Source organism: Balearica regulorum, chromosome 15, assembly GCF_011004875.1.
Source record: "Balearica regulorum gibbericeps isolate bBalReg1 chromosome 15, bBalReg1.pri, whole genome shotgun sequence".
NCBI classification, from domain to species: Eukaryota; Metazoa; Chordata; class Aves; order Gruiformes; family Gruidae; genus Balearica; species Balearica regulorum.
This window is the reverse complement of record NC_046198.1, coordinates 16,715,318-16,730,367: the sequence shown is the minus strand read 5'-3', so window position 1 is coordinate 16,730,367 and position 15,050 is coordinate 16,715,318. Positions and strand designations below refer to the sequence as shown.

The 15,050-nt window shown below is 50.3% G+C and overlaps 1 protein-coding gene across 1 annotated transcript; it reads right to left on the bottom strand.

Annotated features, from left to right (window-relative positions):
- Window positions 1-11,356: 11,356 nt before the first annotated feature.
- On the bottom strand, window positions 11,357-14,996 carry COQ7 (coenzyme Q7, hydroxylase). The gene is made up of 6 exons (XM_075767431.1): window positions 14,861-14,996; window positions 14,534-14,733; window positions 14,113-14,227; window positions 13,862-14,001; window positions 12,643-12,711; window positions 11,357-11,940 (listed from the first exon to the last, which is right to left on the bottom strand). The coding sequence occupies exons 1-6, from the start codon at window positions 14,934-14,936 to the stop codon at window positions 11,863-11,865; spliced, it is 678 nt and encodes a 225-aa protein (XP_075623546.1). The 5' UTR covers window positions 14,937-14,996; the 3' UTR covers window positions 11,357-11,862.
- Between the last annotated feature and the right edge of the window lie 54 nt (window positions 14,997-15,050).

Below are 15,050 nucleotides of genomic sequence, written 5' to 3'. Positions count from 1 at the left end.
TCAGAGGAGCTCATTAAGTGACAGCTATTTTTACATCTGGTGTCACAGGTTTCCTTGTTATTCCAGTGCCAACCCCTTGAACAGAGGTAGAATCATCTTTCATGTCCTACCTAATTCAATTTAAATCTGGGTGGGGTTTTTTTTCATTTACGATACAGAAGGTATCATATTTGCTCCCTGGAACTGTAAAGTATGAGTCATCCATCTCATCTCGCGTAGGTACAAACGCAAAGCAAAGCCAGTGAAACAGCGGGAACCGCGCAGGCTCACCTGCGGCCGAGGTCGAGCCCAAACTGCCTGTGCCACGGGCTGGGGCACGGCTCCGCTTTATTTCTTACTTTACCTCCAGGAACATGTTCTGTCTCCTGTTCCCTTTGCCACCTCTGAAGGGTATCTGCAAGCAGGGGAGGAGAACGGTGAGTGCGCACGGTTGTTTTCCCCTGTCTCGGCAGCGGTGGGAAGGGACACGTCTGTGACCTGGCTGAGGTTCCTGGCTTGGAGAAACCAGGGGGAGGTTTTGCAGATGGGACACGGGAACACCTTCCGGAGGAGCAAGGAGGATGCTGAGACGTCCTCCGTGGCAGCCGTCAGTACCCGATCGCCCCGACACGAGGCCCGTTTGGCTCCCTGCAGACGGCTTCTCATCAGCATCGGGCACCCAAAACCATCGCCTTCCCTAGCAGCAGGGTCCCCACCGCCTCTGGGATCTCTATGTCTGCGTCCTCTCTGGATGGAAAAGAACACGCTCGTAATTAAGGGAGGACGTACATGCTGGAGAAAGCGTGGAGCAGTAAAAGACCCCGCAGAAAGCGTGAAAGGGACTCGGACGCCTTTGCAGCATCGCGCGTTGGGGACCGCGGACGTGGCACTGCAAAGCGGAGATGTCACCAGCCACCCTCGCGATAATTTGCTGACCCTCACGGCAGCAGAAAAAAAAGGGATAACCATGGTGGGTAAAGAATGAAACACTTGAATTGAAAAGTAGAGAGGAACGGCTACCCACCCAAAACCAAGACTTCTGCTCGGATCGCAGCTCTTTAAACGACGCGACGTTGTCCTCGTATGAACGCGTTATTCCTGTCCCATCTCTCTGCTCTGTCTGCTGCCGCGGCGTGACACGTCAGGGGCTCGGGGAGAGCTGCCTCAGGCTGAACAAATTTCAAGCTCTGTCTGAGAGCACTTTGATATTGAAAGGTACACACTCGAAATTTCCATACCTTTTGCTCCGCTGTGGGTACGGCTTCTCTGGGATCTGGTCTGACGGGAACTTTAACAACTCGTCTCTGCGGGAAGATTTCTAGTCATTTAAGCAGTAGGAAAGACCGAGGGCTGCATCGGAACTCACTGAGAGATTTCAGTTCACACCATTTCAGCGCCAGCCTTTGGCTCTGGAATAAATAATATACCCTCTTTCTGGATCAGTTTTTTGTCAGGTTTATGAATTATAAGCCTAGGAAATATATTTTAAATATCACTCCTAAAAGTATTAGAGTACAATGAATTATTCATGATGATTGAATGCTTCATTGGATTTATTTCCCTTGTTTTAATGAATCATTTATGGACTTTTGGGCATTTATCTTCCCTGAAGCTCTTCAGCAAATACTTTGAATGAGCAATTTTGAACCAGCGGGTTTCTTGGACACCATTTCCCTCCAATCTGTCATTTTTAGTTTGGGCTCTGCACACAGCTGCACCTGTGCTACAGCACTGATTTGGCTCCCTGATTAGATGACTGAATAAATAATAACATAAGATTAATGGAAGGCAGGTATTTCTACAAAGAGTAGGTATCTCCCAAACAGCCAGCCAGCAGGTCCACTTACACCCCGTCCATTGACCAGGTGGAGGGGGGTTGGAAAAAAAAAAAAGAGAGTAGAAACAAACGTAACTGAATTTTAGCGGTTATCTGCATCCATCAGCAAAAGGCAAGCCATCCAGGTCACAGTACACCTGAACAGGGCACGGTCACCCGGCGCGTGGAAGCTCGACGGCAGCCAGGTTGTCCTCTCCTGGCCTCCAGCCACGTTGCAGGTCACCGTAACAGCACGAAACCGTCTCTTCTCTGCCTCAGGGAAACCCCGCTCCCGCTCCGCGGCGTGGAGGCACCGTTTGTCACCAGCTCAGCAGAAGGACTGCAAGGCTTCGAGTCCAGGAAAGGCACCAACGTGCCTGCGCGCTCTCTCCATCCTGGAGAGCCAGCGGAGAGCACCCAGCGGACGTGAAGAAGTGGCTAGTGAAAGGCTCTTGCCAGCTCTCCTCCACGTAAATGGCTCCATCCGCAGCCGCGTTCCAGCCACCACCCATCCGCCTGTCACCTACCCAGGCGCAGTCGACTCCGCACCTGAACGCGGCTCATCGCTGGTGACCGCGAGCCGGGCAGTCGCAGCTCTTACCTCTGCGATCGCCCTCTGCGCAGAAGGCGCGTTGCCCTCTCCTCGGCTCAATGCAGGCGTGTAGTTTTAAGGAAGAGGCGCGTGCTGATGGGCGTTTGCATGCTTTCACCCACCCATCCGTAATCAAAACCAATTGTAATGATAATACTTGCACTTGTAATCCGTTACCGTCAGCACAAGGCTCTGATTCTTTCTGTAACCCCTGAAGCAGAGCGGTGCTGGAGAAGGGGCCCAGCCCGACTCGCCCAGTGACCTAATGATGCGAATCAGCAACACCTCATAAAATGGTGTTAGAAGCCAAGGAGAGCAAAGCCCACGGAAAAATCTGACCCTACTTATACCCAGCAAAGAAAAAAAAAACAAACCCCAACACAAAACCCCAAAACCCCCAAACAGCTGAAATCCATGTAAGAAGTTGCTTGATTTAAGGCAAATACAGACAGGCGGTGGCTACCGCTTCTGACACCTCATAGCAGGCAAGTCTGGACAAAGGGTGAGAAGCCAGGGCACGGGTCCGGAGACTGAGTGGACTTCGATCCACTTTGGATTCTTTATCCTTAACAACAACCAAAAGAAAGCGAGACAGCTACAGAATCAAATCCATGGTGGCGTGTTGGAGCAATTTCAGATTGTTGACTGTTGGTGTGAGAAGCAGATTAACATCGTGGTATGTGGGAGAACTTTGGAATGAGTACGCGTTGCCTAAGATGGGGCAGTGTGGCATAATAATTGCTGCCAGATGCAGCAAGATTTATCAGTGGTTTTACAACACGGACAAATATTCTCTAGGAAATCTCCTCTGTAAACTTCTCCTCCTGCTACGTCTTCATGCCCGACACGTGCAGCTCGTGTAATTTGTTCTATTAGTTTCTCTCGGTTGCGACAGTAAGACTTCGTAAGTGAAATGTTTGGGGTGGTTTGGGTTTTTTCCCAGTAAATCGGAAAGACAAGTGTGTTAGAGAGTTCTGCTGATTACTCTTAACTCACTACAGCTCAGCCTGGAGTAAGTGCTCACTATGAGATGACATACGGAGGGTGTATTATAACACATCTTCTAAAAACAAAGGCTGCATCAGTATCACGGGTATTTTGGTAAGTGCAGGGAAGACAAAAAGGGAAAAATATAACCGTGGATTCTCTCTTGTTAATAGGAAAGTCACTGAAAACAGGACGCGGGGCCTTCCCCGCTGTGAGCGGTGAAGAGTTACCTCTGTTTGAATACCAAGTCTGTGGAGGACGGTGAGTCAGTTGGAAAGAAACGGTGAACTGTCAGGTCACTTCAAAGCAACGGCTTCAAGCAGGCGTTTTTATCCCAACGCTTTTGCCCCATCATATCCAAGCAAGGTCTCGGGGGGGTGGGGGGGGGCCCAGACGGCCGTTTCGGCAGTTAGGAACAGCCAGCGCTGCAAACTGAAAACCAGGCCATGCTTTGCCTGCTCCATCGGGGATCTTCCCATGGATTAGGCAACAATCCACGGGAGTGCTCACGGTTACTCATACCGGCTTACCAGGATAAACCCTCTTGTGGGTCTCCAACACCCGGTGCGCGTTGGGGCTGGTGCCCCGGGTGTTGGAGAGGAGCACGCGTTCCACCTCGTGCTGCAAGTCCCCGCGTTTGTGACAAATGCTGAGCGAAGCCAACCAGCTCCAGCGTCTGTCTGCAAACACACGTATCTGCCACCTTCCTTCGCAAGGCTCAGCTCCCCGAGAAGAGCGCGCTGATTTCTCATGCGTTATCCCTCTAAACATATGCCCGATGTCCTCCTAGATTCTCACATTTTGTGTAAACAATAGCACTCATGTCACTTCAAATTGAGATATAATTATTTCTCATTAGCAAGTGTTGCTGTGATATTTGGGCGGAAGGAATTGAAAAGCGGACAGTTGTTACATTTTTTAAAAAAATCACATTTCAGCCACCTTTGACGTCTTCAAGTAAACTGCATTTTTCCTGCCGAATTGAGAACAACGAGGGCTGACGGGATGAGATGGGGGAGGCAGCTCCTCGTCCGTCACTAGCAGTTCGCTTTCCGGGTCAGGGCTGGAATCGAGCCGTTAAGCTGTACTTGCAGAACACTCTCCCCAGTGATTTGAAGTCCTGCTGCCGCTCTTTTGCTGGATAAACCCACTTACAAGCAGCGAAGTCTGCGCCTTTTCGCCAGATACCAGGTTAGCGCAGACACCCGGGAGGTTCAGCTCGTCTCGTCTCGCATTGCCCGTGTATTTCTGCCACAGGCGTGCAAGGTGGTCGCGAAAGCCTCAGAACAAATTCACCCTGGAGCATCCAGTTATCCCTGTTGCTCCTGGGCTTAGAGCTAAGCATAAACGTACCCCTCTAGCAGACTTGCACCCGGCAGCCTGCTCTTACTCCAGCCCTAGAGCAAAGCCCCTTTCTCACGGGAATGCCGCGGGGTAGTAGGGAAGAGGTATTTGTTAAACACGACAGGGTCACTCCTGAGAGGAGAAGAGGGCTCTGCCGCGCCTGCCTCGGGACCCGCAGCCGTCGGCGTGGGGGGACTTGGGGCGATATGCCCCGAGAGCGGAGGCCCCGCTGTGGTTTGGTGGCCAGACACGAGCCCTGGAAAGCAAGTCATGCGGGTTGTCCTGCCTCGGAAGCGGGGTGCCAGCTCCGGAGAGCACACCTCTGCCCCCGCGGGAGGGAGGAAACTGTCAGCGTCGGCGAGAGACGGCTTTAGATTAGACACAGGCTGCTGCTTAAAGAGGAGATTTAATCTAGAGAGAGCAACAAGGATCAACGGGATTGAGGCAGCCGCCTTGGCACTGCACGACTGTCTTCTCCTAGAAGCAAACGCTTTTCACTCCGCTAGATGCTTTAGCCGTTTGCACGCACAGTTAGCAGCCTCTGTCCATACAGCTGCCCCCAAACCACAAACTTGGGAGAAATTCCTGACAGCTTGCTGAAATGCAGCTGGGAGAGCTTGCCTTCAAAATGCTCTGCAAAAAAATTCAAATCCCCCTCACCTGCTGCTGCCTCTGCTCTGACCCAGCAGTCCCTGGCAGGTGGCGGGCCAGCGGCCACGAAGAGAACAGGAAAGCACTTTGAGTGCCAGAAATAATCTTTTTATTCTGCAGTCCAAAAAAGATATTTTAAATAGGAAGAACACCCACTGCGTGTGTATGACTTGCTTTCATTAATACCTTGGTCTACACATGTCCGTCCGTATCATCAACTCAATAAATCCATCTGTCCTAAGCACAGGTAACGTTAAAAACCAAATCACTGACACGCAAACAGGTGGGTAGAAAATACCGGCAGGGAAAGACGACAGCCTTGGGCATTCACGTGAAGCCTGGAGCCTAAACCAGATAACGAGACCGACAAGGCAGTCACTAGGCGCATCTCTTCCTTTCCTCTGCGCCGGACGAGGAACCGGGCGTTGCGAGGAGAGCTGCAGCTCTGCACCCCCCTCCCAGGGCCACGGTCCCACCCGCAGGCACCGTTTGCTGCGAGAGCCGGAACCGCCGTGGAAAAGCACCAGGAACGCTGCAGCCGCACCGGGGAGGAGACACGTGCCCCCCAGTCCCTGCCCGTTCTCCCCCACCGCCTCCCCGGCTGCTCTTTAGCACGGGGCTCGGTGAAGGGCACGGACACGGGGGAGGTAAGAGCAGGGTGACCTTAGTGGCCTGAAGCTGCTCAAAGAACGTTTGCCCAGATAGCGGAGCCAAACGCTTCTCCATGGCGCCACGTATAACAAGCAGCGGCAGCCACAACCTCAGAGGGTTTAGGATGGGGGAAGAAAAAACCAAAAGCGTCGCTGGTAGGGTAAGGCAGCGCTGGAACGGGCTGCCCAGCGAGACTGGGGGATTTCTGTCCTTGGAGGGTTTCATCCCCTGGGTAGACAAACTCACGGCTGAGCTGCTTTAGCTCTGGCCGCAGCCCTGCCTCCAGCGGGCGGTGGGACGAGATGCCCTCCGGAGCTGCCTTCCAAGCAACGTGCGCCGTTCCGGGCTTCCATCGGAACGTCGGCTACTGCCAGTTAAGAAGCAGCACAGGTAAAGGCAGGGCCACTGCGTTAATTTTTGAAACAAAGATATTTAGCACCAAAAAAAAAAAAAAAATCTTTTTTAATATCAGCATAGGTATATTAATCTGCATCTTAACAGGATGAAACGCTGCTGCTGCTGCACGCTGTCTTACCGGCCACCAAGAGGTGCCGTCCCCTGGTCGGCCTAGGTTTGGGTCCTGCTCTGTAGTGTCACAGAGGGCGGCACTGCTCAGAACCTCCGCCAGTCCGCAGGAGGCTGCCATTACTGAAAGCACCTAACGACAGCAAACTGAATTTTCCTCCTACCGCAGTCATTTTAGAGATCTGTTACCCACTGAACCTGTTCCAATTAACTGTTAATTCACTTACTCATCACTCGATCGGCCCCCCCAACTCTAAAGCTAAGTCTCAACAAGCTTTCTTCACCGCGAGTTCAGTCCTGCCTCTAGCTGGGAGCAGAACCGCCAGGCTGCTGTCATTCGGGTTTTTCACCTCAGACGCTCTGGGGAAACTGAATTAACGGTAGAAAAATGGTGCCTTTACACAATCTCCTCCCTTATCACACACATCCATCCTTTAAACTGCCCAATATTTTTTACTTATCCCTTTAAGCTCCCCGAGCTGAAAACGCGTGCAGAATTCACTGCAAGTGACACGCCACAACTTCGAAGCTAGTGACAAAAAATTACTGGCACCCATTTGGAACAGTATCTTCCCTAAAGTCAAGAAACCAGGCAGACACAAGGGACAGTACAGAGTAAGTAACCCCTTAAATGCTAAGAAAAAGATAGGGAGGTACAATCCGTGTCACCCCAGCGCAGGAATTGTACGGCACATCCTCGGTCAGTCTGCAGCAAGCCCAGATCTGTCACGCTCAAGTGAGCCACGCAGATTTACTCCAGACAAAGATCATGCCCATTCTATCCGACATTTCTTCTATCTGTAATATTTATCATCTCAGACAATGACTTCGCTCTCTGCCAAACAAATCTCATGAGTCCCGTTTTACGTAACTCGTGGCATAAGTCCATTGGGCTTACGTCAGCATCAGTTACTCTCAGCCGCGGGGATGCGACGTTTGCGGCAGCAAGAGCCCGAAGCCCGTACCGGCACGGCCAGACCTACGCTGCTGCGGCACCACGTGCGCCTCGCCAGCTCTCTAAAGTTGTTGCTGATGGGCCGCAGGTCTTGAGAGCCGCTTTAAGTTTTCATAACCATCCTTCTCGCTTCGTCACACAGAGCTGCCGTTGCCCGCTTGCTTTCCCTTGCTGGGTTTTCCTCCTCCCGAGCCAGCAGCGGTGCCTGCGAGCGCCGAGATCCTGCTGCAGAGCAGCAGCAAACGCCCCGAACGTGCAGCGCAAGGACCGCGCCGGCCGGCCGGGTCGCTCACCGTCGTTACCTTAATTTCCAGTTTGAGCAGCTTCAGCGACCGGGGCCGGATCGTGCCCAGCACTGACTGCGGGAGGAAACGGCGAGAGGCGAGGCACCGATGGAGGCGCAGAGAAGAGCCCCATGCCCCCTACGCGCCCAGGGCGGATACACTCTGCTCCTCCTCACCAAAAAATGATGCTCCCTCTTCTTCTGGAAGGGAAAATCAGGATCAAGCCCTTGGTTATCACAGGAGCTAGACGAAGCCATCGTTACTTCGAGGGGGAGGATTTCATCCCACCGCGTATCACGGCGCCTGCTCACCTTCAGGTTCAGAGGAGAGCCCCGAAGGCGCAGCGTCTGTCATCGTCCCCGCTCCCTGCGCTGGAAACGTTCCGCAGCCCCCCCGGCCGATCCAAGTGCCTTCCCCTCCATCAACACGACCGGAGTTCAGAGAATCACAGAATGGTAGGGGTTGGAAGGTTCATCGAGAATTGCCGTGATAACAGACTTGTATAAGCTACATACTTTGGCCTCGGCCTGCCATTAACCCCCGCTGGGATGGCTGACATTCGCCAGCTTTACTTCTGCCTGAAAATAACCCATAAAAAGGAACTACAGCCTTGCAGCAGCCGTACAATGGGAGTTCTGTACAGCACCTGAGCATCTCTAGCCCCTTTGTAGCCTTTCAAAACCTGAAACAGGTTTTTAAACAAAGAAAAAGCCCTTTTGGCTTGAGGAAAATGAAAAGCAGCGTCTGTTTTCATTGTAAAACAACAAAAGTAAAGAGTGGGTGCCAGCGAGCAGGGAAAGGCACAGCCGTTGGAAGTGCCCCGAGAACAACGCACGCACGCTCCAGCGGATGGGCACGAATAGGCTGCTCCGGTAAAAAAGAGGAACAAATCCCAGTCGGGAGCAGAAAGCAGAGCTGTTCTCCCGATTCATATTTTGTGCTCGCAGCTAGAGACGGTATTACTGTCTGACGGCCCACTCGAACGCGCAGGATGTTTGCAGCTGCCGAGGACAAAGAACTCGCTGTGAGCGCTCCCACAGTTACTGCGGATACAGCCAAGCGCGCTGACCTCATGCACTGATTTCCTGGTATTTGATGTTCCCAGCCTTTGGCCAAACCAAACGCGTTAAAAATGAGATTTCTCTCTCCGATATTCTTGCCCCAAGCGAGCAGGGCGTGATGGTCTCGGAGGCCACCCGCATCTCGGACGAAGGATCACGTGAACGCTTCTCCCACGACTGTTGAACACGGCCGCAGACATCTTCAGCGAATCCCTCCGCAACCACCGCCTTGGCGAATATCGGGCCTCAGCTGAGCATCGTCTATCTAGGAAAGCCCCACAGCTGCCTTGGCCAGGATTTAATCCTGATGGAGTGACCAGGAAACCACCTGGCTCGGTTTCCAGGCTATATCAGAAGCCCATCGTGCGCGTGGGCGCGCAGCTTCCAGCTCTGAGCCCAAACCTACGGTGCCCCTCTCGCCCGCCCTCCCTCCCGGTTCTGATAATGGACTTGCAAAAGACGCCGTCCCACGCTGCCCCGTTAGTAACGGCTTTACAATGGCCTGTTCACCCAGCAATCTTTTGCCCCCTTTTTATTCAAAGCCTGTGACTTACACGACTGCGCTGCGTGTTCTTTCACCACTACTCGTTACCCACCTTCATTAACCGTCCTGTTGTGCCGGTTCCTCGCTTCTCCGAATCACCTAGGAATTTTCCATGTGCCAGCGTATCGAACGCTTTAGAGAAATTAAGGCAAGGAAGCTGCAGGATGTGCCTTTTGTTCAGAGAATCGGTTGAGTTAGACGAACACGGTATCTTCCCTGATAGGACGTCCCGTTGGTAAGCTCGTTTCCACGCACGCTGCTCACGCTGGCCGGGGCTGAGGCGAGCAAGGTGAGAATCCCTTAGAGCTATCTTCTTATCCCACAGTCCCCAAAAAATCTTGTGATTTCGCTTCCAGTTCCTCCAGTTATTCTAGTGGGTGTGCAAACCGGTCCTAGACAGAGAACCAACCGCTACTTTGTTTGGACAATGAAAATAACAGCAATAGTTTGAGTATAACCAGGCCAGACTGATAGAAATTATGCTTAAAGGATGTGCAAAGTGTCTGTCATAATAAATCAGACAGAAGAGGAGTGTCTACATTAAGATTTAACCTTCAGTCTAAGCTCCTTCACCAAAAAAAAAAAAAAAGAAAAAAAGGCGGGGAAACTAACCCTCTTCAAGAAGTCTTTCATGTCAAATTACACAGCAGACTCAGAGGTGCCTGGGTCAGCAGCTCTCCGAAGCCTCCCCAGCTCCCAGCTTGGATTCCAGGTGCTCCCACAGGCCTCAGATTCCTGGCAGCAACTCCACACTTCTCCTCCTCCTGCGGCCTCATCGCAGCTGCAACGTCAGGCCGTACCGTTTGGCCAGCACAACGCAACCGGAACCTGCACGCAGCAAAAACTTCATCAAATTACTTAACCGGCCTCAACAGAGCAGTCTGGTTTGGCCATAGAAGGTAAAAATTAAAATTGGCAATGGCAGCAACGGGCAACACTTGCTACTGGTTTACTCCTTGGTTTCCAATTCTTTCCTTTTCATCTAGGTTTACAGCCATCACATCCCATACGCTAGGTTCCCTTAGTTTACCCCAAGAAATACTGACTTGTAAAACGTCGTAGCTTTTAACCAGAAAATGAGATGCAACAAATTCTGCTACCGCATCTGCCAGGCTTAGCTATTCTTACCAAGAAAAAAACCCAACAACCACCAAAGCAAAAACCACCTGTAGAATTTGGGACACCTGTATAACTGGGAAACGACAGTTAGCTTATGGCAGTTAAACAGTCTCCAGGAAGCTTTAGAAGCGTGGAAGTAAAGGGAAAAGCACGGATACGCGCTTTCTGTCCGACCCACAGTATTTTTCATTGCTCATTCCCCTGCCTTGCCACATGTAATCACAAGATCGTGCTTCTCAGCTATCAAATGGAAGTCTCTCACGGAGACTTGAAATACTTGTATCAAGATACCAGCATCTACGTAATCCACATGCATTTGGAAAGCGATCCTCTTCCCAGAATGATGCAACAGGAAAAGAATGGAATAGTCAGGGAGTTCTTAAGACGTAAAGAGCACGAGATACCATCCTGCAAGAAGTGCCTTTCATCCCTACCCGTTTAGGACACACTAATTCCATTGCTGTACTTTTATCGCCTCTGATTAATGTTTAACAGAACAGGCATGCACAACTTGGTCTTTTTTATTTTTATCGCTCCACGCTGTCAATGGGAAGCACGGGGATTGTTCAGACATTGAGACAGCAAGAGCGTCTCTGCTCAAGAGCCACTGAAGGCGAGGAGCCACGTAAGATAAATTTGAAAGCTCTAATAGGATGTTAAGTGCAATTCCACGGGTGTTCCAGGTTGCTCTCTCCACTTGCATTACATCAGGGATCCATTCCTTACACACACACTCAGGACAAAAAAAAAAGACAAAAAAAATCAAAGGAAGAAAAATTCTACTTAAATAAAGAATTCGGAATTGAGCCCAAAAAGCACCCACAAAACCCCACAAACAAGTCTTCAAATGAAAGTCTTATAATACCAATCTTTATTCAAGACAGACTGAAAAGAAATACTTGCCAGTACTTCATTTACTTACCCTGCAAACAGAACTCAAAACTCTCCTGCTTAGTCAGGATTAACCATTTTACAAGGAGCTGATGAGCTCCAGCTAATTTCAAGTATATATAATTTTGAAGGCAACAGAGAATGTCTTCACCATTTTTATATGCATGTGTGTATTTATGTATATACACACACACAGAGTAGATAAATCATGTATATACACACATATTTTGCTGCCACCTTGTGAACAGTCTCTGAATAAGGAAGTTTAGCTCAGACGGACCCAATTCTGCCATCGTTAGTCACGTTTAGCTCAGCCGACACTTTTTGAACAGATACTCAATGTCAGAAAGGCCGGCGGAATCAGATGCTTAGTGAAGAAAATTTTAAAAGGCTGAATAAAATAACTATTAGTCTTCTGCAATTTCTGTACACTTTTCTGGCACAAACATCATGGGAAGCATCACTAAATTCTTTCTGATAAAAATATCGCAGCTTTGCATCCAAGTTGTATAGCTGTCTTCAAAACTGAATAAGCTGGTGCCTGTAGAACAAAGAGTAAGAGATTAAATACATCTCACGAAGTGTTTTGCTTGAACCACTGTGGTAAGGAATAGTAAGCATTATCTAAAAAACCCCCAACAAAGCAAAAACACAAACAAAAACCCCCACCAACCCCCTCCCCCATATTTGTAGTCTAATCTACCCTAGAGAAAACTAAATTTAAAATTATCAACTTTGCAGAATGTTTCCATTTCTCCACAAATGTAAGTCAAGAAGGGGAAAAAAAAAAAAAAAAAAAAAAAAGAGATATGTCATACATTCCTCATACAGCATTCAAGGGAGCACAGAATTTGGGTTTCACACTTCCTAACATGGTTGTGTTCGTCTACCAAGACGATGCCTCAAGTTCCCAGCTGTATGGAAAGCATTTATTAGCCTTATCTTCAGAAATATTTAATCTAAACTTAAAATCAAATTAAAAACTCTGCAGAGGACACCTCTCAGGAAAACACAATCACTTTAACACTTGACACGAGTTCCAACAGATTCAATTCTGTTCCAGAAAAATGAAAGCTGTAATACACTGTTTTCTTATATTTATCTGTGGGAAAGAATATCAAGTGCCTTATTCTCTTTATTTTTCTGCAAATAAAGAACTACACCACGGTCACTGGACAAGGAAGGTAAGAATATCACATCTACGTCCTCGCTAACAGTGCCCATTAGTTAACATCATACTTACCGCTTCTGCGTCATGCTCAAGCCCAATATCGTGGTGCTCCCTTTCATCATCCCGAAATTGCTTTATTATCTTTAAAAGTAGCAGGTAATTAGTAAGTCTACTTTGCAGAGAAATCAAGGCAGCTAGTATGCAAAACTATTCGCTGTTATGCACCAATGTGGGGCCCAGGTCTCTCAAAAGCTTCTCAAAGACCTGAATCCCCAATTCAGCAAGAAGGGAATTATTTACAGCATTCCCCAAACCTAAAGTTCTTTTAACATTCTCACAAAAAGTCTTTAAAAATTAAGCTGCTGTTGAACATATCACTATCTTTTTCACCGTTTCAAGAAAAGCTATAACCTATAGTCATAACACTAATTAGTTTCACATACACAAATTATTCTGACAATTTAAGTAACGAAGTTGAGGTCCCTGCCTTGCCAGATGATCAGTAAGGGTGTTTCCCCGTAAGCCAACAGGGCTTTTGTCCATCCCAGCATGCCCTGAAGAACACTATTTCTCTCATCTAATTTTTCAACTGGGACAAAAACGTTCAAAGAATTTTCTCCCGAGCTGCCTGCAGTAACTTGGATTGCTTCAAGCGCTCAGAGCGTACAGACACCCCAAGCGCCGTCCCTACCCAACAGGTTCGCATCCCTCCTGGTTCCATCGCTTCCCTCCTCGTAGTGACGCTGTGAGTAACCTCGCTGCTCAGCTTTTTCTCTTTATTTTGTGCCCTCTCAGTGCTGCATGTGGAAACAGGTCAGTGTCCCACAAACACCCCGCAGGAACGTGTCCCAGTTTGATGCCCAATTTTCTTGCAGAGCTCCTTACGTGCTCCGAACAGCATTCAAGACTAGAACTATATGCTCATATCCAGTATAAGCAAAACGTTACTACGCAATCGCATTTTCTACTTTTGTTTCCCCTCTAAAGCCTTCCTTTTAGGTAAAAGCAATCAAAATTAAAGCACCGTTCTCCTAATCGAGAGGGAAGCGTTGAATTACTGAAAGCATGCTGAAGCTAACCCAACACACATTTGAATTTTGGTGCTCCATCATTTTAGTGTCGCTGAAGGAAAAAACATCCTTTTAACCTAAAGTTTCTGTTCCCTTCAGCATTCTAAGCGATCCAAGAGATCTGCCGTAAATTCTATAAGCATGTTACTTTAAGAGAGTAAAGTCACATTAGATAATTCAACGGATTTTTTTAAGCTACTTTTTAAGACGTAGTTAAATACCTGCAATAGTTCTTTGTACTTTTCTGGATCTTGTTCCATAAGAGTTCGGATCTGGCTGTTGTAGTGATCCGATATGCTCTCTTCCACCGCCACCGTGCAAGCCATCGCACCTTTCTTTCCAAGTAAAGCACTGCCAGCCCCTGCGGTTGTGGTACCAAACATAGGCGAACAATGAAATCTGAAGCCATACGAGTAGTTCACACGTGTGAAGACTTCATAAACCAGCGGCAATCGTAATAATACGAGCTCACCTAAAACAAAACCTGCTACGTTCCAAAAAGGCAATAAAACAGTAGGTCGGACTCTGTAGGCAACCATTAACTCATTGAACTTCTTCAGGTGGTCTTTTTCTTGGTTCCACATTTGCTAGAAAAGAGCCAGATCACAGTACATCACCAAACCAGCCACGTCAAACGCTTCCAGTGGAGCCATTCCAGAAAGGCCGGCGGAGCGGAGGCGAGCGGGTCCCAGCGCCCAGGGGAAGGGGGAGGCGGGGCAGGGGAGCCTGCGAGGGAAAGGCACCTTCGGAACAGGCCGCAAGTCACCGCGCCGCCCCTCACAAACCCACGCGTGTTCGCAGAGAGACGCACGGCTATCTACCGCCTCATCCCGGCCCTGGCCACCGAGGGCCAATCAACCAGAACCGCGGCGACCGCTGCTCGGCCCGCTCACCCGAATGACCGGCCCCGCACCGGCCCTGCCCAGGACCGCCATCTGTCCCGCGTAAATCCGGTTGGCCCCGTACTCCCCCGCGTGGTCCACCCGGATGATGCGGTCTATGACGGGCTTGCTGACGCGCTCAGAAGCCACCCGCGTGCTGCAGAGCCTGAGGGAAACCCCTCCGGCGGGGAAAGGCCCCCCGCCCCGGAGACCTGCCGGAGAGACAAAGGTGACGCCAGCCCCGGCCTCAGGCGGCCCCGGGCGGCGGTGACCCGGCAACTTGGGGCGGGGGGGGCAGGCGGGGGAACCGAGCCGAGCCGAGCCGAGCCGAGCCCCTACCCGCCGCGCAGCGGAGGGGCCGGCACCGCCCCAGCCAGCGCCGTACAGCCGGAGCCACGGCGGCGGCCACCTCCATCCCGCTGACCCCGACCGCTCCTCCGCCGCGTCGCGCTGCCGCAACGTCATCACCGCGGGCCGCCTCCGCGCCGGGCTCCAGCCACCGCCCCGCCCTAACACGATTCCGATTGGC